We start from the raw sequence: 25,410 nt of genomic DNA on the forward strand, positions 1-25,410 counted from the left end.
TCGAGCCCCGCATCGGGCTCTGTGCTGACAGCTTGGAGCCTGGAGCCTGCTTGGGGTTCTGTGTCTCCCACGCTCTCTGCCCCTCCCCCACTCACATTTTGTCTCCCTCTCAAAAATGACTAAACTTCAAAACAACAACTAAAAGGAACAGAATAATTGGGCTGAGTGTGGAGTGGTGCCCTAATGGTCTCCAATGGTTCTTCCAAATATAAGTTTTGATGATTCTATAGTCCAACCTCCTCTTTTCTCCACAGACATCTAATCACTTCTAGTTTCATTCTGTTTGGTTAAAGCCTAAAGTGACAAGGGTACGTTTATCATGATAAGCGCTTAGGAATGTATAGAATAGTTGAATCACTATATTGTGCACCTGAGATATAGAACACATTAACATATTAACATATATAACCCCATATGTTAATTATACTGGAATTAAAATTTTTAAAAAGAAAAAATATACATATATTAAAAAAAGTGACAGAGAAGAATTGAGAAATTCTTCACAATGAATGAAAGTGTGAAACAGGGTTAACAACTAGCTTTATTATAGAGGACTGATTCATAGGTTTTAGACTTTACTTTGGCAAGATGTGACTCTTGAGAGTCACTGCAAGAACTTTAAATGGACAAATTAAAAAAAATGGACAAACTTTAAATGGACAAATAATAGCCCTCTAGTAAAGCCAGTGTCTTTGTTCCCTGATTTATGTGCAGGTTTATGGCCTCAGAAACTGAAAATACACCCTGATCTTTATGTTTAACTCTTGAGACAGCAATGAAGGAATGAATGAGTTTATTCTTCAATTACGTGCAAAAGGTGGAAGTCCTTAAAAAAACCCCAAAACAACACAGAGCGGTTTCCACTATGACAGAACCATCTGTCGATACAACAGACTCCCAGAACTGGGAGCTGGAAAGGACTTACCTGGAAAATGTCTTAAATACATGTCCTATGTGTAGTGCGTTATCACAGGCAGGCCAGCTATGTGGCTGGAACATTCAGGATCGAAATCGCAACGACGGCTCCCATGGAGCCTGCTTCCCCCACACGCTGCTGTCTTGAATTTAGGCCTGTGCCACACACCTGTGTACAATGACTTTCCGCATATCACGGAGCCAAAAAGAACTGCAGGATTTTAGGGCAAGGCCGATTTCAAGCCCGGAACTGCAGTCACCCCTCCGTGACAGGCTGAACAGAGTCACGCAAACGAGTGTAGCACGAAAACCTTTAGAGTTCAGCAAGGCGAGGGCTGTGGCATGACCAGGCCGTGTCCTTTCAGGGCTTACAAAAGGCTTTTTCTGCTCTGCTTTTACAAGGTACTCTAGAAGCCAAGCTATTTGCCACAGGTAGGGCTGGGGAGTGGAGGGGGGGGAGGGGAAGGGGTGGGGGTGGGACGCTACAGGTCGTCCACATCCGGCTGCCAGTCTGTCTAACAGGATAGCCGCTCTCCGAGTTCCCGGCCCCGAGACGCGGGAGCGGAGGCGAGGGGAGCGCAGGCCAAGTTTTTCCCGACCGCGGGCGCCAGGTCAGCTGGCCCTAGAGAACCCGAGCGGCGACAATAAGGGCGCCCCGCTAGCCCTCTCCGCCCCCGAGGGCGCGTCCCGTCCTGGGGCCCGTGCGCGCCCCCTAGCGCCGGCCCGCGGGCGGGGCGGGGCGGGGCGGGGTGGGGCCGGGCGGGCCGGGGGGCGGGGCCGCGGGGCCGAACGCGCGGGGGTCGCGGCGCCCAGTGGGAGCGCAAGCGCGAGCGCTAGCGCGGCTGCAGCGGGCAGCATGGCGAGCACGGCCTCGGAGATCATCGCCTTTATGGTTTCCATCTCGGGCTGGGTGCTGGTGTCCTCCACGCTGCCCACCGACTACTGGAAGGTGTCCACCATCGACGGCACGGTCATCACCACCGCCACCTATTGGGCCAACCTGTGGAAGACGTGCGTGACCGACTCCACGGGCGTCTCCAACTGCAAGGACTTCCCCTCTATGCTGGCGCTGGACGGTCTGCATCCCCTCGGGCCCCCATCCCCTGCCCTCGCTCCTGTCCGGCCAGGCAGCCTGGCGCCCTCTTGGCCTCGCGACCCCGGGCGGCACCCCCGGCCAGACCCCTCCGTGGCCGAGTCTCGCCTCCCCCCCCCCCCCAGAGCCTGAGGGAGCCGCGGAGAGCCCCAGTGCCCGTCGGTGCCGTACTGGGACGGGTGTCCCGCGGGGCGCCTGTCCGAGCCCGGCGCCCTGGGACTGGGGTGGGGTGGGCGACCTCAGGCGTTGGGGGGTTGAGGGAAGCACCTTTGCAGTCCTGAGAGTCGAGGACACGGTTGTGGGACCCCCATCTCTCGGGGACTGTTAGGACACGGAGTGACGCTTGGCTCCTTTACCCAGCACTCCCCGAAAGAGCTGGATCCTGATTAAAATGGTATCAACTTGTCAAAGCTAATTCTGCTTGTCCTGAGCTCCCATTAACCGTTTCGTTAGTTCTTTTAAAAGTAGGCGAGAGAAAAAGTAACATGTTGCAGGGAGTGTCACTCCAAGCCCCCTCCCCCAAGAAAAAACAACCCCACGCTTCAACAAACGTGTCTGCCTGGGCTTTAATGCTTCCTCCAAGTTTTAGGAAAATAAATAGCCCTTGTCTGTGCCGCAGTGGGTAGAGAATCCTGGCTAGCAGGAATCTTGTGCCAGAGACTGCCAAGTTCTGTGTCCATGCGTCCCGCGTCAGCTCTCCAGGTCACTCACCTGCTGTTCTTTTGTAGATTGTTTTCTACATTGTTCTTGCTAGTTGGGCTCTATACTGTATTGAATTGGGGCAACAAGCGGATGTTCTAGAAAACTGGCTCTGTTTTAGTTTCAAGAGAACGGTAGATGTCAACCCAGGTACAATGATTGCTCAAGTTCTAGGCTGGTTTCTTCCAGGATTTTATAGCACAGGACTAGATAGAGCCCAGCAGAAAGTTAAGGATAGTCATTTGCATTATCTCTAGATTTGAGGTGTTTCTTTTTTTTTTTTAACTTAAAAAAAAATTACTTCACTGCAGGTTTTTATTTGCATAGCTGATTCAATAAAAGACAAGAATTAATTCCCCTAAGATGGTGCTTGCCACGAAAAGCAAACAGTTGTTGCTCAACGTGGTGGTATCTGATGGAACCCCCATATCCCGGGAATATGTGCCTGATTTTGAATGGATGAGACTCAGGTCTTCGTCCTCTTGTGTAAAATAAGTATCTGGGTCACTGTTGATCCCCTAGAATTACTGTTGAGTTTCCTGTGCTCTGTAGAGCACACATTCAGGTAAATGCTTTGAACAGGCAGGCTCTTGTTTCTGTGGTTTATGTTGAGAGTTTGGGATTGATGGTTACTGTCCAAAGTGTACTCTTACTGTAACTGCTGTACTGTATGGTAACCGTACTATATTGTTACCTGAGCTAGCTCACCAGATATGCCCACTTCCTTCTGTAGGACAGTTGGGGGAGGAGAGAGGGGAATGAGAAGTAAATGCTCCATGAAGAGCGTTGGGTGCAGAATAGAGAAGTTTTCACATTGTGTCTCTGATGTGGGAGTGGAGTTGGCATGGGGACTTGGGGGCGGGTGGGGTTGTGAGGAGGAAGGAGGGCAGAGCCCTCGGTTATGAGGCTGTGGAGGGAGTTGAGGAGGGAGAAGAGAAAGGAGTGACATTTATACACAACCCTGGTTGCAAAATGGCCTTTCGTGGGTGCTCGTGTGTCTAGAAAATGACTTAAAAAAAAAACCAAAACACAAATGTCTTCATACTCCCCCTTGTTGTACAATGTTCTAAAATTAATTAACGTATTTGTCCAAGTCAGTACATAGAGAAGTAACTCTAACAAGTACATGGTATTCATACATCTGGACAGGCTGCTGTATTTAGCCGCTTTCTCACTGTTGGGGAATGGACCCTTTCCAGCTTTTCGCTGTTGTCAGTGCTATACTGAAAATCTTCATATTCGTCTCTCTGTGCACGTGTATATTTCTGTGAAGTAGATACTGAGAAATGGTACCTGTCAGATTATTCATTTTAATGTTCGGTTTATACCTCCAAATTACATTCCACCACCAATGAGCGAGAATGCCTGTTTGTCCACATTCTCACCACAAAGTTTTTCATCCAGTATTGTGGGTGACATATTATCATGCTATCATTTTTATTGGTATTTCCCTGGTTTTTACCAGGTTTTTTACCGGGTTTTTTTTTATCAGGTTTTTACCTGATTTTTACCATCTTATCCTGTATTTATTGACCTTTTTTTTCTCTTTCATGCATTGCCTGTTCATATCTTATGCCCAGTCTGTTTTTTCCTCTTGATGTAAATGATTTGTTTTTTAAAATTCTGGGTGTCAATCCTCCTTGATTTTTTATTTATGTTGCAGTCGTGGCCCATTGCTTGTCTTTTAAACTTACGATGTCTTTTCTTACACAAAACTTTGAAATGTGTACTGTGATCAGATTTATCAGTTTCTTCCTGCCGCCTCTGCTTTCTGTGGCTTAAGAAGGCATTGCCTATCCGAAAGTGATAAATCTTACTCTTCTGTGTCTCCCAGAATAACATGTTGAAGGATTTAATCACACCGCTACGTTTTCACCTAGAGAGTTGATTCCTCCTCCTACAAGGTGACCTTCCCAGAGCAGGCCTCTCGGCTTGTAAGCTGTCTGCTGCGTCCCTGGAGCAGCCACATCTTCTGGGTGCTGGTTCTGAGGCAGGTCCCACCGACATCACACTGCACATTGGACTTCCTGGCGCTGCTCTGAAGTGGCAGGAGAAGGCTACATTACTGTAGGCTGTGGTGACCACAGGCCTGAGCAAGCCAATCCTCCCCTTAAGCCAGGAAGAAGCTCTAAATTCAAAAGAGAATGCAGAAAGGAGGGAGAAGGCCCACGGCTCTCTCTCTCATCTAGCCTGAGGTGGGAGAAGGAGCCTCTTGGGCACAGATGATGGAGACATTATTCTGAATTTTCTGTACGAAGTCAAAGCTCTGATTCCTCATCCTCAGGGGGGTATCACTGCAACCCCAGTTTTCCCTACAAGGAAGATGAAGCCGAGAAAAGCTAAATGTGTAGATTTGATTTTATGTCAAGATCCCAACTCCAAGTTCTGCTTAGAATTAATCTTAGTATGATGGAAGGGAAGCTGTGATGAGATTCTTACAAATCACCAGGCACTCTGTTCATATTATTCATCATCCTGTGAAGTAAGTGCTCTTATCCCTGTTTTACAGGTGAGAAAACTGAGCCTCAGAGAGATAAGGTAATGTAATCAAGGACACACAGCAGGTAAATAGAAGAACCAGAGCTGAGATTCATAGTTTGTGCCTTCCTCTGATCCCACCCTTCTTTCAGAGGATTTGCAAAAAGTACACAAAGCTACTAGCGTAGGAAAAGGCCATTCTTTTCTCTCCCTTCTATCCAGCAACGGGCACATGTGCTACTAGGGAATTGTCTCCACCAAGTGGATATTTTCATTTTTGCTAGTTTGAAATGGAAAATGAGGTACACATCATTTGGAAAACGCTTAACTTTTAAGGGACGCCTTGAAGGTTTCCTCCAACAGAATTCGTTATTGTAAAGTCACTGTATTTTACTAATTGGAACTTTCACGGTTGAACGAGCTAGTGATTTCTGTTTATCGCCAGCTCATATTCCTTTCAAAGCACCACTTGAACTTCAGCTGAGAATCATTTTCAGCCAGGTTGTTTTTAGTATATGCCATCTATTTTTGTTCGTGGAAATGTTTGCCGTTTCTTCCAAGAGAGTTAACTATAAATTATACTTCAGAGAACTTCTGAGTAAATATGTTCATGCCTCAGCACTTTAATGTGTTAATTAGCTATTAAAGGTGTCAGTAAATTCAACCTGTCAAAAATAATGGCCTCCTTGACTAGGTTTTTACTACCACTCCACTTGCTGGTGTTACTTAGAAGTTTTGCCCTCCGGAACTGTTAAAAGCAAGGTTGTAGAGGTCTGCCTTGCAAAAGATAAACTCTGAGTTTGTTGGAAGTCACCTAAGGCCTGAGTCTGTGGATGTTTTAAGGACTGGTGGCCCCTAATTTACACAACCAGGCTTACCAACAACTGGATTCCGTTTAGAGCTGGCAGTGGAGGGGGTGCGGTTTATCCCCAGGAACCCCAGTGTCTGCTCTTTGTTCCCTGTTTCAGAAAATCTAACCGATGATTGTGCGTGCAGTAAGTTAGCATAGTTAGCCATGTTAGCGTAGTTAGCAAGTTACTGCTACCGTTCCAGGCTGGAGAGAGGTGCCTTTCCCTCCAAGTCAGGGTTCTAGTTGGCACGTGGGGAAGGACCCGACCACATCAGAAACGGTATTTCTCCTCTCATATTCATGCCAAGAGACCAGTCCTGCTGCAGGCACGGGGGCTGAGACAGGAGAACAGAGTGAGAACCTCAGAAAAAAAAAATACTATGAGTCATGGTTGAATAAAGTTTAAAGACTACTGTTATTTTCATATTAAGTCATATTAAGGATTGCATGCACCGGCCTGAGGTTCATACCACTGTTTTCATCTGGGAAAACACATTTGAGTTCTAAATGATCAGAGTGTAGGCCTTAACTATTTGCCAGGCTCCTGCATTTCCTGTTCATAAAGACTATACGATGACTCGAGTAAATGATAAACTTGTCTAGGCTAATTTTTTAAAACATGTATCACAGAGGCTACGTCTACACACATGCTGTTTTGTGTAGTGATTGCAGTGAGAATCCGCTAACATACCTCAAAACCATAGATTACTATAAGTCTCAGGAAGAAATGAAACCACACTGTCCCAGTAGTAGTTGTCTTGGTAGATGGTCTTTAATCTTATAGGGAACCAGCAGCCTTCCCCTCTGTGCTTCTGTCTGCTCCCTGGCTTCTGGCGAGGGGACTGAGAGTTGAAATTTTTAAAAAACCCGGGTCAGCAGAGACCCAGATAGCCCTACAGTACGATTATTGCTACTGAAATTAGCCTCCATTATCTTGTTGTGCTAAAAATAAACTTGTTTTGCTGTTTTTGACAGCCTCACCTCCAGTGGAATTATTCCTGGAGGCTGTTCACACTATAAAATAGAAGTTCGTTGTCTTTGCAGTCTGCATTGGTGGAGGCCGAACTTTGTTGCAATTAAACAGAGTATCTTCTTTGTACTCTTCAAAACGGACCCTAGGAATAGTATTAACACTTTAAAATTTCATTCTTTCCCAAAGGAATGTGGGCTGGAGGCTACCTGCCAGGATTATTTCTTGAATTTACAATTACTGTAGTCTTAGAATTATTATTTATTGTGGGTTTTACCTAAACACTAACAATGAGTGACTTGCTGTCTTTATGAGTTTTTTTTTCAAATTAAAAAAATAATCCCACACGTGAACTTGATGTACATGCCCGTTCATTGGCTCCACGAACATCTGCTTATACCTAGGATCTGCCATCCCTACTCCAGATTGATACATGTCACTGTTTCCGGCTGAAAGGAAAATGACCTTCTGTGCTAAAAGTGTATTGATTTAAATTCTATTGATTTAAAATTTGTTAGTGTCTGGACAAAAGCCACGTTGAAGTTTACCCCACCCTGGCTGTGCAAATAAGAATAGGTGATTAAGAAAATCGGTGGTGGGGCACTTGGGTGGCTCAGTCGGTTAAGTGTCTGACTTCGACTTGGGTCATGATCTCATGGTTGGTGAGTTTGAGCCCCACGTCGGGCTCTGTGCTGACAGCTCAGAGCCTGGAGCCTGCTTTGGCTTCTGTGTCTCCCTCTCTCTGCCCCTTCCCTGCTCTCTCTCTCTCTCTCTCTCTGTCTCTCAAAAATAAATAAACATTAAAAAAATTTTTTTAATTAAAAAAAATGGGTGGTACCAAAAGATGATCAGACAACCCAATAGAACAAGGTTTTAGGGTGCTTAGAAAGCATCCACTTATATGCACCCAGTGAATTTCATAATTATGAAATATTCTTTTAGTAAACAACCACTGCTTTTTGAAACCTAGTTTTATTCCATGTGCCCTGAAAGTAATAATGTCATTAAAATACTTCTTGATTTAGACTCATCATTGGTTCCTGATGATATTCTAGTTGGTCTCATTTGTAAGCTTTCACTGATATCAGAAACACCTTGCTGCCCAATTATAAATTTTATAATGTCAAAACCATTAAAGCATCTATTTAAAAGGTTGAATGTGGGACGCCTGGGTGGCTCAGTCAGTTAAGCGTCTGACTTTGACTCAGGTCACGATCTCATGGTTCGTGAGTTACAGCCCTGTGTTTGGGGCTCTGTGCGGATAGCTCGGAGCCTGGGGCTTACTTTGGATTCTGCGTCTCCCTCTTCTCTGCCCCTCCCCTGTTCGCCTGCTCTCTCTCTCTCAAAAATAAATAAACATTAGTAAAAAATGAATAAAAGGTCCAATGTGCAAAGGAGTAGGAAGGTTGAGATGGTGGTGGATGGTATTTCTTACAGAGAGGGGTAGCACCGCATGGATTTTATGTCAGAAGTGGATGGAATCCGTTTCAGCCTCTTACTAATTCATCTCTGACATAGCCTATATATATAGCCTTTGGTGCCTCAGTGTCCTCCTCCGTGAACGTGGGAATAATAACACTCAAGGAATCTATCCTGAGGATTATGCATAGGCCAATCCTAAAAGTGGGTGACATAGAACAGGCACTCCATATAGATTAACTTGCTTTCCCTTCTGGCTTCTCTTACTATGTGTTTTAACCACTATGGGTATTTTTTTTTTGGAGAAAGGAACCCTCATTCAGAAGGATGGTACAAAATGAGGAGGATGTCTCCCTGGAAAGCCACGTGTTTTATGCTAACACAGATGACCTCTAATTGCAGGTTATATCCAGGCATGTAGAGGACTTATGATTGCCGCTGTCAGTCTGGGCTTTTTTGGTTCCATATTTGCCCTGTTTGGAATGAAGTGTACCAAAGTCGGAGGCTCAGATAAAGCCAAAGCTAAAATTGCTTGTTTGGCTGGAATTGTATTCATACTGTCAGGTAAATAGTAACTTTCTCCCAAACGAGGTACTTCACGATGTTAATGAAATGACACTAACCGTGGTACTTTCCTTCTGATACTTTGCAGGGTTGTGCTCAATGACCGGTTGTTCCCTCTACGCAAACAAAATCACAACAGAATTCTTTGATCCTCTCTATGTTGAGCAGAAGTAAGTCCTCTTCTTGGTCTGTATGTTTCTAGCTTCTAGGAAATGTATGCGAGTGACTCTTCTAAATTAAGATATGTAAATTCCTTACATGGCTCGTGAAAGTGAGACACACTGATAAATATTATTTGATGACATCATTTCAAGAGTAAACATTTCATGTGCTACGTTGGCAAAAGATGCATTTAATTACTGCATTGGTGTCACATAGTGTCTTGTCTAAAAAGCTCAAGGCGTAGCATTTGAAATTCTGGACTTCATCCACCGTACGTCATTAAATTGGGGTGAAGTAGGGGACAAGTGGAAGAGAGGCGTAAGGTGGGGAGGAAAGGATGATGATGTGAGACAACAAAAAACTGACAGCTTGCTTCGATTGTTGTCCACCCAGATTGACGTTTGCCAGGTGCTGGTGTCTGAGCCGGTTTCCATCATGGTTTCAAACACTGACATGGGAACATGCTCCTGAAGATTAGCAATCTGTTAATGACATTTAAATGAAGTATCATCTTTTCATGTTTAAAAAATATTTATTCATCAATTTTGAGAGAGAGAGAGAGAGTGAGAGAGAGAGAACAAGTGGGGGAGGCAAAGAGAGGGAGGGAGAGAGAATATCTCAAGCAGGCTCTTTGCTGATGCGGGGCTCAATCTCACAAACCAGGAGATCATGACCTGAGCTGAAATCAAGAGTCAGATGCTTAACTGACTGAGCCACCTAGGTGCCCCTCATGTTTTCATTTTTAATTAGCCTTTTAAATTAACTCCTTAACAAGCTCCATTTAATAAAGCTTTATAAAGAAACTGTAAATTATGCAGGGTTTTTATTTTATTTAAATTTATTTATTTTTTTAACATTTATTTATTTTTGAGACAGAGAGAGAGCGCGTGAACAGGGGAGGGTCAGAGAGAGGGAGACACAGAATCTGAAACAGGCTCCAGGCTCTGAGCAGTCAGCACAGAGCCCGACGCGGGGCTCGAACTCATGGACCGTGAGATCACGACCTAAGCCGAAGTCGCACACTTAACTGACTGAGCCACCTAGGCGCCCCTGCAGGGTTTTTAAAAAATGCCCTCGGAGTGGTACAGACACCACCCAGGTGTGACCGGTCTGGGTTTCAGGCAGTTGCTTTGGCGTTTACAGATCAGTTTGTTGTTGGTGGTTGTTTTTTTAACTATGGGCAATTGCTTTTTATAGTTTCCCTAGGCTTATTTCTTTGCCTTGGGAAAACCCCAGGGATGTCAAATTAGAAATAATGATATATGCAATATTTTGTCTTCCATGAAAATATACCCACATACCTCTGTAGAAAGCTACATCAGTATGTACGTGTATAGTTAACAACCAGTCTGGTGCTTCTCTTTCAGTCTTCAGATCAAATGTGACAGGATTTTAAAAAACAGTTGCTAAAATAGCTGGTCAGGTATGCATTACTTTTTTCTGGTGGATTTAAGTTTCTTCAGGGAATTGGTTTTTTAGTTCTGTCTTTGGTGTCTTTTATTTATAAATAATAAATGCTTATATAATGAAAATAGCAGCTAACACATGTTGGGCCCCTCCCATGTACCAAGCAGAGCATTGCAAATATTATTCTGTTTTATTATTTTGTTTTATTCTTGGAACAGCCTTATAAAGTAGGTTCTCTTGGTACAACCTTTTTTTTTTTTTTTCAAATGAGGAAAGAGGCCAATTAATGTGTGCAATGGAACCTAAACTAAACTAGGTACTGTCTGATTAGACTATGAGTCAGACCAGGAATGCTTGCTCTAAGACCCATGATTTATAATACTCCGTTTCATGGTTTTTGGTGACAGTATGCTATATATATTTTTTGCATGTTTTCAAAAACTATTTTAACTTTTGTTAAATGGGAAACAAAAATGGCTGTTTGAGACACCAGTGTAATTTTTACTCACCTGCTTATGTTGGAAAAATGTGTTCTGATTTTTAAAATTCTTAAGCCTCCAACTTCGGCTCAGGTCATCATCTCCCTGTGAGTTCAAGCCCTGCGTCGGAGCCTGGGGCTGCTTCACATTCTGTGTCTCCCTCTCTCTCTGCCCCTCCCCTGCTCACGCTGTCTCTCCCTCCCTCCCTCCCTCCCTCTTTCTCTCTCTCTCTCTCAAAAATAAATAAAAATTTAAAAAAAAATTAAAAAAAGAAACACGTTAATGATATTTAAATGAACTAATAATTTTCATTAAATGATACATTTTTATTTCAGGCTTTGGTATCCTAAATCTACAACAAAACTGGTTTATGTTATTAAAGACATTGCTGCCTTTTCTGGATTATCTTTTCCACATTGCTGTCTTTATTTTCCTGACAATTATTAGGGATGTCTTTGTCAGAATCTTAAAAATCATTTTCATCATTCCTCAAAAGGTCAAGCAAGGCTAATTCATATATGCCCAGTAACTTGCGTCTGTCCTTTGTGTGACTTTTCTTCTGTGTTTGCTGTATGCTCAGTCGCCTAACTCAGTTTGGTGCCACTGGGATTTCTGATTTTCTTTCAGGTTTTGGTTAAACTCAGTTCAGTAAATATGGACTCGGAGGGGTTTTCCTCATCCCCGTTAAACTCAGTTCAGTAAATATGGACTCGGAGGGGTTTTCCTCATCCCCGTTAAACTCAGTTCAGTAAATATGGACTCGGAGGGGTTTTCCTCATCCCTGTTAAACTCAGTTCAGTAAATATGGACTCGGAGGGGTTTTACTCATCCCCGTTAAACTCAGTTCAGTAAATATGGACTTGGAGGGGTTTTCCTCATCCCCCCCTCATGTCCTGTCGGCACTCTCTTCTCAACTTCTGCCTGCTGTTTCTGTATTCTCATCCTGAAATCAGGCTAAGAATAGAACTTTCTCATAGACTTAATGTGGAAATTAAGAGAGTGTATATAGATGCTCAGAACTGATTAGAAAAGAGGAAATTGATTATTGTATTAGCTGTTAAGATTGATTTTTAATTGTATGTAGTGTTTAAGGTGTAGCTTATCTTTATAGATATTTTTATTAGCCTTTTCTGAAGTGACTTAAAAATATAACACCTGGGTGCTCAGTCGGTTAAGTGTCCCACTTGATTTTTGTCTCAGGTCGTGATCTCATGTTTTGGGGTTCGGGCCCCACGACAGGCTCTGTGTCAATAGAGCCCAATGTGGTGCTTGATCTCATGACTGTGAGATCGTGACCCGAGCCAAAATCAAGAATCGGTTGCTTAACCGACTGAGCACCATCCTTTTATCAGGTGCCCCATCCTTTTATCAACATTTCTAGTAGAGGACAGAGAAATAAAAATTTGAAAGATTAATAAGTTAAAAATTGACTACCTACACAAAATAAACTAATTTCATAGGTCTTAGAATTTTTAAAGTGAGATTTTGATATTTTTTTTTAATGTTTATTTTTGAGAGACAAAAAGAGACAGTCTGTGAGCGGGGGAGGGGCAGAAAGAGAGGGCGACACAGAATCTGAAGCAGACTCCAGGCTCTGAGTGGGGCTTGAACTCAAAAACCACAAGATCATGACCTGAGCCGAAGTTGGACACTTAACCGACTAAGCCACCCAGGCGCCCTAAAGTGAGATTTTGATTTGGCATATTCTAGGGGCTAGTGTTGCCTCAGCTAGCATTTGCTAAAAATTCAGCCATCGGTCTTTGACTTAGTTTGTGCATGAACTGAGGAATGCTTTGGAGAATCAGGGCTAAAGGCAGGACAGCCCTAGGTGGGTTGAGATTTGGAAGGTACTACAGCAGGAAGGTTCTGACTTTCTTTGGTGTCTTCATTCACTTGCGTGAGAGTAAATTCCTTGAGATTAGAAAGTGCCCCTTCCATTGCTGTCTTATTAGCCAAGCACAGTGCCTGGCAAGTGAGTCTTGTCTGCAGAGGTAGTCCTTTCAGAGTTAGGGGAAAAGCTTCCTGTGGTGTCAGCCCACTGAGGAGAGAAGGAAGGACACTCACTCCTCTCTCCCATCCTTATCACACACTCCGCTTCCTAAAACTAGCTACCACCAAGTGACATCTCTCCCTGTCCACAGTCACATGTGTGCTTGGCCTTTAGGAAGGCAGTGAAGACAGCTGCTTGCGGTGTGCTCTACTTTAAATTTCTGGTGAGCAAATCCTAGCTATCCCATACCCGAGTCCTGAAATGCACTGGAAGACAGTCTGGGCTCAGAATCTAGTTTTGTTGATGTTTGTTTTGTTTTTCTTAAGGTTCTGTGCTATATTAGGGCACCTGGGTGGCTCAGTCATGAAGCATCTGACTTTGGCTCAGGTCACGATCTCACAGTTCATGAGTTCTAGTCCCATATCGGGTGAGCTCGAGCCCTACTTTGGGTAAAACATGAGCCCCGCTTTGGGTGACCCTGCTTCTATCTCTCTCTCTCTCTCTCTCTCTCTCTCTCCCTCTCCCTCTCTCCCTCTCTCCCTCTCTCCCCTTTACTCACTTGGGCCCCCCCCCTCAAAAAAATAAAAAGATTCTGTGCTATATTAATTGAATCTTTTCTGTGGATTTCCAGGACATTCCTATGTAACACCTACCTTGGTTGCCTAAGTTAGAAACACAGACTAAACTCATCAACAAAATTCCTGCTAGGTTCCTACTATGTGCAAAGAACTCAGTAGGCACTTTATTGGTGAGAAAATATGAGTGGCTTCTAGTGTAGCTGGAGTAAAGATCAGAGGCTGTAGCACTAAAAACAGTATCACGCTCTATGCTCCTGGCTCTGTATTTCTGAAATCCTTCCTCTCCCTCCATATATCTGGGAAGTTCTTTCTCCCAGGCTATAGTCACGACACAAATGTAATTCTTTTTTTTTTTTTTTAATGTTTATGTATTTTTGAGAGAGAGAGGGAGAGAGACAGAGTGCCAGAAGGGGAAGAGCAGAGAGAGAGGGAGACACAGAATCCAAAGCAGGCTCCAAGCTACCAGTGCAGAGCCCACGGTGGGACTCAAACTCATGAACCATGAGATCATGACCTGAGCCAAAGTCGGACACTTAACCGACTGAGCCACCCAGGTGCCCCCACAATTGCAATTGTTTAAAGAGTTACATCTGACTGTGGTCGTGTTCTGCCATGCCCCCCAACCCGGCCCCCCCCTTTTTTTTTTTTTTTTTTTTTTTTTTGCGTTTGTTTTGCTTCTCTTGCGTTCATTCAAGTTGTGATTATGTTTCATGACTCCAGGATGGGCTGCTGCAAAGCCTTGAAAAAGATTTCCTAACTCTTCCCTTTGGCTGTTTCAAACCAACTTCCTCCTTTTTATTAAAATAAAACCTACCAAATCCAAAAAAGTCTACCATTCTGCAAGTTTATGGTAGCAGGCATCCACTACCCTGTGACCCACCCTCCAGGGAGTTGAGATTTAATTCAGTTATTATTCCCACTACTGCTTTGTTGTCCAAATGACTTAACTTCCTAAAGGTCTTGATTTGTTTTCTTAAATAAACTGTTCCAAGTAAGAATTTATTGACACAAAGAAACTTCTTTTCAAATCCGTGCAATGTTGGAGCATTAAACCAAATGCCCTAATCGAAGAAATGGGACATCATAATCTTAGATTTATTCTCTTTTAGTATATGAAATTTATCATTAGTATTTTGGCTCAGATATTCTCATATTCAGGTCTTATCCTTCAGGCTTTTTTATTTTCAGAGTGTTTAAAACCGTGGACTTATTTATCTCTAACACTCATTCCTGGCATATATTTAGTTTCTACTTTAGGATTTCAGCTTTACTTGGGAAAACCTGTTCACCTCTGTGGCTATTTAGTAGTTAGAAATAAACAGCTGTCTACTCTCTGATAAATGCTCTCATGCTTGCTGTCTGTCCAGTTAAATGAACAGTAGATCATTCACGTAGATCATTCTAGAAGGTACCTTTCTAGATTACACATTTTCCTGGGTGAAGTTCAAAGGAATATCAATCTCACTACGTGACCTTGCCAGCATATTTGGCTTCTGACTTCTGTCATTATTATAATGTAATGAATTATGGATGTTCGTTTATTTAGGCTTACTCCACTCGTGAGTTATTTGGAGAATGAATTAATGTTGGTAAACAGCTCACAGATTCTTGGATAAGGGCTTCCTTGGAGGTACCATGTATTTAGAACAAAACAATTCAGCTGTTAAATATTAAGAAGCGTTACCCTGTGCCTTCGCTGTTCAGTGGTGGCTCAGATCACCATAATGGCTCGGATGCTTTTGTTAACACTAGCGTGACTTTAAAAATATGCTTGCAAATCAAGTGTTGGGCAACTGTGTTTTGTTTTTACTGGCCAGTACACGGAGTCACAATTCCTGCCAGTTTGCCATGCTTCCTGGTGACTCCACTCGGACCCCTAAGCCCCCTTTCCCTTTCCTTTTCACATGCTGGCTGACACCGGCCATCCTGCAGGACTTGTGTTCTGGGTGAGGTGTGCTCCTGTTCCACCACCTGGTGCTTCTGTCATAATGCTGCCGTGCAGTTAGCACTTACTTACTGGTTCCTGTCCCAAACCAGACCAGGAGCATCTGCGGGCAGAGACCACATCTTGCTGATTTTGGAGTCTCTTGTGCCTAGTGCCTGCTCCATGACATTTACAGCAAGGAGGCCGGTCAGCAGTATTATAGGACTGTCTGTCTGCATCTCTCCTGGAGTGGGAAGACTGAGCATGTTTGTGGACGTCTGGGACCTACGGGCATGTCATGTGGACATGAGGGCAGGAGGCAGCATACGCACAGTGTCAAAGAGCGAGGCCCTGGATCCAGCACCTCCTGGCTGCCTGGGAGGAAAGCCCGGCTCTGCCGCTTATTTGTTGTGTAACCTTGAAGAAGGTCCATGTCTTCTCTGTGTCCTGCGTCCCTCCTCTGTGCTACGGAGGTGGCAAATAAATATTCAGCTCTTTAGAAGCATGCATCACACGGTAGGCACTCAGTAAACGTTCACTGTTATTTTTAAGGATACTGGCCCTTAGCAGCGTGCATCAATGTCGCAGTTCATTACTTGAGGTCGTGTACTAAGGTGAGCCATAGAGTAATGAATATTGAAATGTTGGAAGCCCGGTAGAAGTGATAACTGTTGTTAAGACGCTTGGCTCTCAAATAGAAGGCAGGTTTGAAAGGGACCATTTAAAAGAAACAAGGCTTGAGTAATTTCTTCTTTTCTTCTAATCGCCTCAGTCGTAGCATTGAGTTGGAGACGTGCAACCCCCAGGAACTGTCAAATTCATAGACATTCTTGAGACCCTTCCCAAGAGAGCCATCCTGCATACATCTGTCCCTGGTTTGATTCTGAGACACTTTCAGGTAGCCCGTGGGGGATTCTGAATAAAATGCGGGATCTGCTTTTAAATGACTCAGGCTTTTTTGCTGCAAATTCATCCGTATGTTTTTTCTCTGAACACAAGCAGATGCGCACACTCACCTGCGCACGCACGGACTCAAAGCTCTGGCCATGCCCTCAGGGGTCGCAAGGCAGCTTCGACGTTCCAGGAATTTCCTGTCTTGAAGCACAGACCCTCTGCAGTGTCTGCTTGTTCAGACTTCACAGCGTGTGTGCGAACACGTTATCACGCCTGCTGCCTGCTTTGAGTATAAGGACTCGGCACATCATTTTCACTTAAAACCAAAGAGGGCCCAGGAAACCCCCCAATTCTCCATATGACTGGAGATGGAGCTAAACAACAGATTTGTTTTGGAATTGGCCTATGTGATTTTGGGGGACAGGACATATTTCCTTTAAGTTGTAATTTACCTTAACTAATATTATATTGTTACACTGTGGATTTTTTTTTTTAATTTCCGTGAATACTTGGCAGGAATTAGGGCTTCTGTAAAGATACTCCCTGTGCGTGCAGATGGTTGGAGGGGGGTGGCGGCACACAGGCTAAGAGGCAGGTTTCAGAGTTACACCCCGGCTCAGCTCCTGTCCCTGCCCTTGCTCCTCTGGGATCTTAGGGGAGCTGCAGTTGTCTGTCTGGATAAGAGAGGTAATCCCTCCTGCTTCTCAGTGTGAAGAGGACGGAAGAAAATAACGTAGCTAGAGCACTCACCACATCAGCATGTTATTAATATATAACGTTTGTAGAATTTTGTTGATAAATCACAGCACACAGAAAAGAAACGCATGTATGTCTGTTTTAATCTAGCCACAAGAAAGCAATTTAGAACTGACACCAAAAAGATCAGTCTTTATTTTGGGTTTCCTAAATGTGAGAATTCTGCGTGAAGTTTCCGTGTAGAAGTGGATGCTTATTGTTTAAATTCTACATTAGCCGCCATTTGGGAGGTACCTGTCAGTACTTTGTAAGTCTCCTGGAAGCTTCGGGTGAGAAATCCTGTGGCATCTTGTGGGCAGTGGGAGAGAAACCACTAGCCGATGGGATTGTGTAAGGGAAAGCTAGACTGTGAGCAGGGTGGGGAGGTACACAGGCTGGGTGGGCACGTGACAGCCCATCCTTGTAACTGGCCCCCAGGAGAGGGTGGAGGGAGGGTGCGGGGGGGGGGGGGAGGAGTGTTTGTAGATAATACCTGCAGAATACTTATTTAATATAAAATCTACTCATGTAGTTATCTAGACCTTGGATTATATAAGCCTATGAGTTGAAGAACGTTTATTTTAGGTAGTAATCTTTAAAACAATGGCATACCAGTGGAATTCAATTTTAAAATGTTTATGTTGGTAATACGTGGTATGCTTTCTAAACTTTAAACTTGATAGAGATACATGATCGATCAATTGATCGATTGTTAGTTTTCAGTTAACTGGAATATTTATTTTGGCTGCTACCACTCTTGTTAAAATGAGGAGTAAGACAATGTGTTGAAAAAAAGCTATCCCAGATGCCAAAGACCTGACTCCTAGCTCTGTGACTTACAGCAAGGTCACTTCGCTCCTCTGGGGGTCGTACAAGGAGATTTTTTTTCATTCGCTAAACACTTTTTGTTTTGTTTTTGGAGGCGCTGCATTTTCTGTTTTTCCAGTCCAACATGCCCTGATTTTAATTACTACACTCACCTCTTTTTGTGCTGGGTGAAAAGGACAGCCTGAGGGGAATTCAGAAAAAATTCCATACCCTGGAGCTTGTGAGCCACTGAGAAGGCAGTGAGCCGCAGAGAGAGAAAACGCCATCTCTCTGAAATGACAAATAAAAATATATTGCATTGATTGTATTTTCTCATATTGATAAAATCTTTACTTAGCTAAGGTATACTACGTAAAGGGAAGAAAGAGTGATGGTTAAGAGCTTGAGTTTTGGAATCACAGTTAACGGGTTTAAATCCTGGTTTTATCATTTACTTAGCTGAGGTGTGTGGCAAGTAATTTAATTTCCCTGAGCTTCAGCTTCCTCATTTGTAAAATGAGGTAGCAATACCTATCTCTCAGGATTGTAATGAAAATTGAATGTAATTATGCAAAAAAAAATTCTTAGCACACACACAAAAATCCCAGTACAGTGAGCTGACAGTAATGCTGGTTATAGTTGTAGACACTCACCTGAATGACGTCTGGGTGGATCTGGGAGAACAGGTAATGTTTACTTGGCAAAAACATACTCTTCTGATGCTGTTGTTAAATTTCATTGCACTTTGCTAGTGTTACTTGCTTACTATCTGACTATTGTCACTAGACTCTGAGATCCTTGAGACCAGAGCTGTCCTTCTCTTGTACACCTCAAAACACATGATGAGCACAATGCCTCCTGGCACATCATTTCTGTGGTGGTGACCTGGGTAGGTTACACGAGCTCCCCATAGATGGCAAATAAGTCATAACGGGTTTGGATGCAAGGAGGACAAAAAAATAGGAGGTGCAAATAAAAGGGGTTCTTCAGTCCATTCCCTTGGATTACCGTGAAGGTTATAGGGCTGAAATATGAGTTGAAGTATGAGATGATTAGAATGAAGGCCTCCAAGTGTGGTACTAGCTCACTAGGGCCCCAGGCACAGCCAGGCGGGTGAGAATAATTTCACCCAATACTTCAGAGGGCGTTTATTTACGTATGGTTGTATGTATGTATGTATGTATGTATGTATGTATGTATGTCTATTTTTGAGAGAGAGAGAGAGAGAGAGAGAGCGAGCACAAGTGGGGGATAGGCAGAGAGAGAAGGAGACACAGAATCTGAAGCAGGCTCCAGGCTCTAAGCTGTCAGCACAGAGCCCAATGCAAGGGCTTGAACCCACAAATCCTGAGATCATGACCTGAGCTGAAGTCAGACACTGAACTGACTGAGGCATCCAGGCGTCCCAGTTCAAAGGACATTTTAATGCCTTAGTTCTTTATGGTTCTTTTTTGGGGGAAATTTTAAGTGATTATATACAAGTAAAGTTTTCCCCTGCTTGCTAAATTACATTCAATTACATAAGTGAATTAAAGTCATATAGGCAGCTTTTGATTAGTCCTATCAACTGAGAGGATTATTTGAGATACTGTAAAAACAATATTTTGATCCATAAAATGCAGCTCTGTCCTCCCCCTGACAATCATGGATCTGTCTGGTGCTAAGCAGATTTAGAGCTTTTCAGAATAATGAAGAAATGTTGGCGATCGTAACAGTCCAATAAAGAGGGCACGCTCTGAGTGGAGAAGCTGGTGTGGGGCCAGGAGGATATTGTTAATGAAAGAAAGCCCTGCAACAGAGCATCTGAAATTTGGTAATCCTCGGAGGCATTGAAGTCAGCCTCTTAGTATTACCAAAAAAATGGAGAAAGATTTTCCAGGCAGAGACTAAGCTTCCCAGTCAGTGTCAAAGGAAGCATGCTCTGGAACAGATTTGAGTGGATATTATATTGCTCTCTCAATCCTGTCTTTCAATAATACCAGCCAGTTTTTGCCAGATCATGCACACTGATAGGTGCGAATTTGAGTCCTTGCTGAGTAAGTCTGCTATCCGTGTCTTTCCACAGAATGAAGAAGAAAAAGTCTCTGCAAGAGAAAGAACCAAGTCACAAAACCAAATTGTTAAAAATTGCTGATGTAGATGTGGAGTCTCTTAAAGACTTCAGCTCTCTTAAAGACTTAAAGACTCTTCTCAGACTTGTCTCTGAGAGAACTCACAAGGAACTCAAATGGAAATGGTACTTTTCTTGGAATAGAGTCTGAATTTACTGACTTAAAGTTAAATAACATGAAAATATATTAAAAGTCAGGAATAAGTGAGCCAGTATTTAAAAAAATTTTTTTTTAAATGTTTATTTTGAGAGAGAGAGAAAGAACAGGGGAGGGGCAGAGAGAGAGGGCAACACAGAATCCGAAGCAGGCCCCAGGCTCTGAGCTCTCAGCACAGAGCCTGATGTGGGGCTCAAACTTGTGTATTGCAAGATCATGACCTGAGCCAAAGTCAGACACTTAATTGACTGAGCCACCCCAGCGCTGTTTTTAATATAAGACAAACTCATGATTCTTGCAGAAGGTTCAGGATGGCTTAAATGAGTATAAAGACACAAGTCCCAACATTTTTTCCTGCCTGAGTAATTTATCCTCTGATTTGTGACGACACTGTGTGCATGTTTGCATGCTCCTTTGAGCGAATTCACAGTGCCAAGCCGTAGTTTATGATTTCTATGATTGTCACCCCTGATTGACCACTATTAATAATTAGAGACTTATTTTAATCGACCATGGTATCCGGCCCTGAATCTGATTTAGAAAGCTCAGTATTTTTTAAGAAAAACCTCAGACTGTTGCTTCCGGGGGTATGTACACTAAGAGTAATAACTAAGGCGCGGCTTTTATTAGGAGTGAAGACAGCCTGAACTCTAATGGGAGGCCCACGATAGAGAAAAACAGAAAGTACCATTAGACCGTAATCCCACAGTCATGTCCTCCAAGTAGAAATGTTCAGTGTGCTCACTGTTAGCTGTCTGCAGCGAAAGCGTGACGGGGGGCATCTGAGAGCAGCTTGCTGTAGGACTAACGGATGTTTTGAAGAGGTCGGATGACCTACATCTAACGACCTGGCAGGCAGTCTGCTGGTTTTATGTGCATAATTGTGTTCAAACATCATAAAAGAAAAGCTGGTGGTGGAAATCCAGGATATCCTTTTTAGGTGGATTGCATGGTGTTTAATGTAGGCATCTTTTATAAAACCGTGAACTTTGCACTCTTGGTCCGGCCAGCTCTTTTTCATCAGTGCACTTCAGCCTTGAGTCCTTTCGGTCCAGTGTTTCTGTGCAGGCTGAAGGTGTTTTGTGTGCACTTTACCCCAGTCTTCTGTTTCTGCCATCGCCACTAGTGGGAGCGGTTGGAGAAGATTCTTGTTTACAGGAGCATAATTAGTGCTCTAGTGCGGGATGATGTGCTGCTCCCTGTTGTTGTACTCGCTTCAGCTGTCACCTGGGTTTCCCAGAGAAGGCAACACGACAGTGAGAAAAGAAGGGACGACAGGGCAGCATGTGTTGTGTGCATCACTTCTTCCCAACTGTGAACACAGGCTGTGAAATTGCCTCTGTAGCCAGATCTGAAAATGAGCGAGTGGACGATTCCTTCCTGATCTTCTGTTAGGGTCGCTTCCTGCTTTCCCCAAGCTGGCAGTCAAGGTCACTCTTCCATTACATTACTGTGACTCAGATCATGGGAGAGATCCTGTCCTGCCCGGCTGGGAGTTCAGTCAGTGATGTGGCACGTAGAAACAGATGAGGCAAAAACTCGGGACAGGCACAGGTGGTGGGTGCGTGCCAGATGCTGTCAACAGCGTGGTGTGGCCTCGAGACCTGAGTCTGGCCCTGCACCTCCTTTGGGGGGCAGGCTGGGAAGGGAGCCCACCTCGGACCTGCCTTGTCCCTTCTCGCCCTCGCCCCCTGCTTTTCTGTCTCAGCTCTTCTGTGGATTCTGGCATGACCAAAAGAGACCCCTCCCACTTGGGCTTCATTTTATCCTGAAACCACCATTAGGCTGGGAATGGCATCCATCAGTTTTTGCCTTGCAGTGGAAGTCTGTGGGCCAAAAAAGCTTGAGGATCACTTCTTTAATTAAGAAAAAAACCCTATTCTTCAGAAAAAGCATAGGCAAGCATGAGAACACACAGCCCCTAACATTTTGGCATACTTTTCTCATTCCGTACTTGTTTTTTCTGGGTGAGTGTTCCTCCCCTAAAAGGATTTCCTCTGGCCCTCCACAGTAGTGATTTCCTTTCTTGTTCTCTGTAGCATTATTTGTCCCTTTGTGTGGGGACATCCCACTAGGCAGCAGCTGCCTTGTCTATCTTTGTATTTGCTTAAGGCATCAGCAGAGTACTGTGACCAGCCATATAGGAGGTGTTTATTGTTTGTTAGCAATCTATCACTAAATGATGTTATTTGTATTTGTCTCCCACTAGATTGTGGTGATAAGCAAGATAGCACTTATCTAGCACAGACTTTTCACGGCTCTGTAGAGGAGGAAAAATTTAACCTCTTTCCCCTTACTCTTCGCGGTTCTCAGCTGAGACCCTATAAATTAGACTGACAAAAGATGGTTTAACAGGAGAAAAAAGTGGTCAACTGAGCATCATGCATACACGTGGGAGCACCCAGTGATGAGTAACTCAAAGAGCCAGTTAGAACTTGGGCTTATATGGCATCTTACAAAAGAACAATACGCTCACAGGTGACAAGACAAGGGACAAGGCTTCTGAGCTCCTAGGGCGGCAAATTGTGGGAAGGCAGATGTATGGAGGAAGTAATGGAAGGCAGGGCTAGTTAGTAAAGTGTTACGGAGAGCCCCCTGGTGCCGTTTGTGAGCTGATCAGAGTGTATTGTTGTCTCTGGTGGTTAACTTCTGTCCTTCTTGGTAGGAGGGGTAGGTGGCCACAGGGGACATCTTTACAAATTTATGTCCTGCTTTTAGGCAAATGGGGAAGGGCAGAGAGCTTTTCTTGTATCTTCTCAGTTGCCTTCCACTCAAAATAATCCCCATGCCCAAGTGGCCTCTTTGGGAATGGCACATTCTGCTGATCTTCAACACCTTGTAGTGATTTGCAATAGATGTTTATGAAATGGAATTAAACTGAAAGCAAGGCAACCTTCCATTTTCTAACCAGAGTCTACCTGAATAATTTACCCTGTGTGGGGTGCTTGGGGAGATCAGGTCGGTGAAACGTCCGACTTTGGCTCAGGTCATGATCTCGCGGTTCGTGGGTTTCGAGCCCCACATTGGGCTCACTGCTGTCAGCACAGGGCCCACTTCAGATCCTCTGTTCCTCTCTCTCTGCCCCTCCTCTGCTGCACTGCCCTCTCCCTCTCTCAAAAATAAATGAACATTAAAAAAAATAATAATAAATTACCCCTGTGCAACAGAATAAATAGATTGAAAGCTCTGTGCGCCTTAGAGCCCAGAGGAAAGATAATGTGGGTCAGGAGGCGTGGGCTCTGCAGCTGGCTTGCCTCTGACTCGCCTGCAGGGATCACTTCCTCTTCCTTCGGGAGATTGGGGAGATACAATCAAGTGATGGGCCAGAAAACACTTTGAATAGAGTTTAAGGCGTTATGCAGATACAAGGTGTTCTTATTTCCTCTCAAGCTGCAGTGGCAATTTCTGATGAGCATTAGTAAAGGTTGGCTTGTTAGGTCTTAAATACTGTTACTCCCCAAAAGAAGTAGGCTGTAATGCATGTGTAATGCTTCCTCACAGGTATGAATTAGGAGCTGCTCTGTTTATTGGTATGGGCGGGAGCCTCACTCTGCATAATTGGTGGTGTCATATTTTGCTTTTCAATATCTGACAACAACAAAACACCCAGGTATGAAAAAGAGATAAAAATGACCTGTTAAAGTTACTACACGTGCGGCAGGTTCTAGATCGGTCACACGATTCTTAGACACGTCGAAAAACAAAACACAACAAAAAAGAACTTCAAAAACTAGAATTGGCAAAAGTGAGGAATATATAGTGAATATAATATTCATATAATAAATATATTGAATGGAATAAATATATACTTCGTTAAAGTTAGTTTAAAAAACAGAGCTCATCATTCTTACATTCCAAGCTATTTCTGTAAGCAGAAAGACGGGTTTTATGACAGGGTGTGGTGTATTCTTCACCTTGACCTCGTCATTTTCACACGGGCAGACATTACTGATGAAGGTCACTAGGGTCCCCCAGGGTCCAGGAAGAGGAGTTTTTAAAAGAGAAACAACAAATGAACAAGCCATGAGTTTCCTCTGCTGAGATTCCCGTGGTCCTGCTCACTGGTCAGAAATGGCAGTGAAATGTTTGGGGGTACAAGAGAGAGTGCTAACTAAAATAGTCAGGGAGGCTCTGAAACTTGGCTGGGACCAGAAGTGGGGGAAATGGTTTCTACCCTCCGTGTAAAAAAAACGGGATCTCCGGTGTTTTGCCTTGCAGAATGGGATACGCATACAACGGGGCCACATCTGTCATGTCTTCTCGGAACGAAATATCCTGGCGCAGGAGGAGATCTTAAAACCACAAACCCTTCAAAACAGTTTGTAAAAACGCTTATGTCTGAAAGGAAAACCACCGCGAGCTGTCTTACTATAAAAGTGAACTGTTCACAGATGATCCCCGCAAGGCCCTCCTGTAATTCACACTCAAACTATTTTTAAAACATGAATTTGGAGAATTTGCTGATTGTATGGATGTAAATGTTCTTACACAGTTATATACTAATCATTTTCTGTTGTGGCTTTCTATAAGAAAATAAACAGGTTATTTACAGGATTTGTATATATCTGATACATTTATAGAACATGCATTTAGCACCGAAGGATCAAGGATTGTAACGTATCCTTAATCATTCAGATGTTGCAGTTTTTGCCCCCATTCCTTCTTTTCCTTCATATATTAAACAGAACGGGTATTAAGGAGTGGTATCTTGTGAACAGTGTGGGGGCAATCCGAGCCTGTTCCTCGAAAGATGCGTGGGTTGATGGACAGGTTACATACAGTCTGCGTAGCATTGACTTGTGGTTTCTTACGCCTGTCACTACTGCGACTCTCTGTGAGCGCTCAAGGAAGGGCTCCTGCCCATTGCCTGGCATGGTCCACCTTCAATAACTGCTTGGGTGTCTCTGTAGAAAGCAGGTTCTGGAGCGGTAGCATCAGCACGAGCTGAGTGAGAGATGCTGATCACGCCTGACTTTGGAGCCCGCAGAGGAAGGTCCTGGAGCCTGGGTGGCACCTGCTTTTGCAACACAGATGTGCCAACTTGATTTAAATTTGGGGCTCACTTGGCAGAAGTCCACCCCCTTCCGTCAGGAGTGAGTGAAGATGTGGCAGACACGGAGCTTGGAGCCCAGGGAAAGCCTGCTCTTGTCACTTCCTAGCCGTATGGCCTCCGGCAAGT

At 43.9% G+C, this 25,410-nt stretch overlaps 1 protein-coding gene across 1 annotated transcript; it reads left to right on the forward strand.

The window, feature by feature from the left end:
* Positions 1-1,728: 1,728 nt before the first annotated feature.
* CLDN10 (claudin 10) lies at positions 1,729-24,785 on the forward strand. Its single transcript, XM_030312835.1, is given in 7 exon segments — positions 1,729-1,991; positions 8,827-8,988; positions 9,077-9,158; positions 23,733-23,763; positions 23,765-23,841; positions 24,450-24,495; positions 24,497-24,785. Coding segments are annotated over 7 exon segments (792 nt in total). The 5' UTR covers positions 1,729-1,771; the 3' UTR covers positions 24,671-24,785.
* The last annotated feature ends 625 nt before the right edge of the window (positions 24,786-25,410 follow it).

The sequence above is a fragment of the Lynx canadensis genome, chromosome A1 (genome assembly GCF_007474595.2).
Source record: "Lynx canadensis isolate LIC74 chromosome A1, mLynCan4.pri.v2, whole genome shotgun sequence".
Classification (NCBI taxonomy): Eukaryota; Metazoa; Chordata; class Mammalia; order Carnivora; family Felidae; genus Lynx; species Lynx canadensis.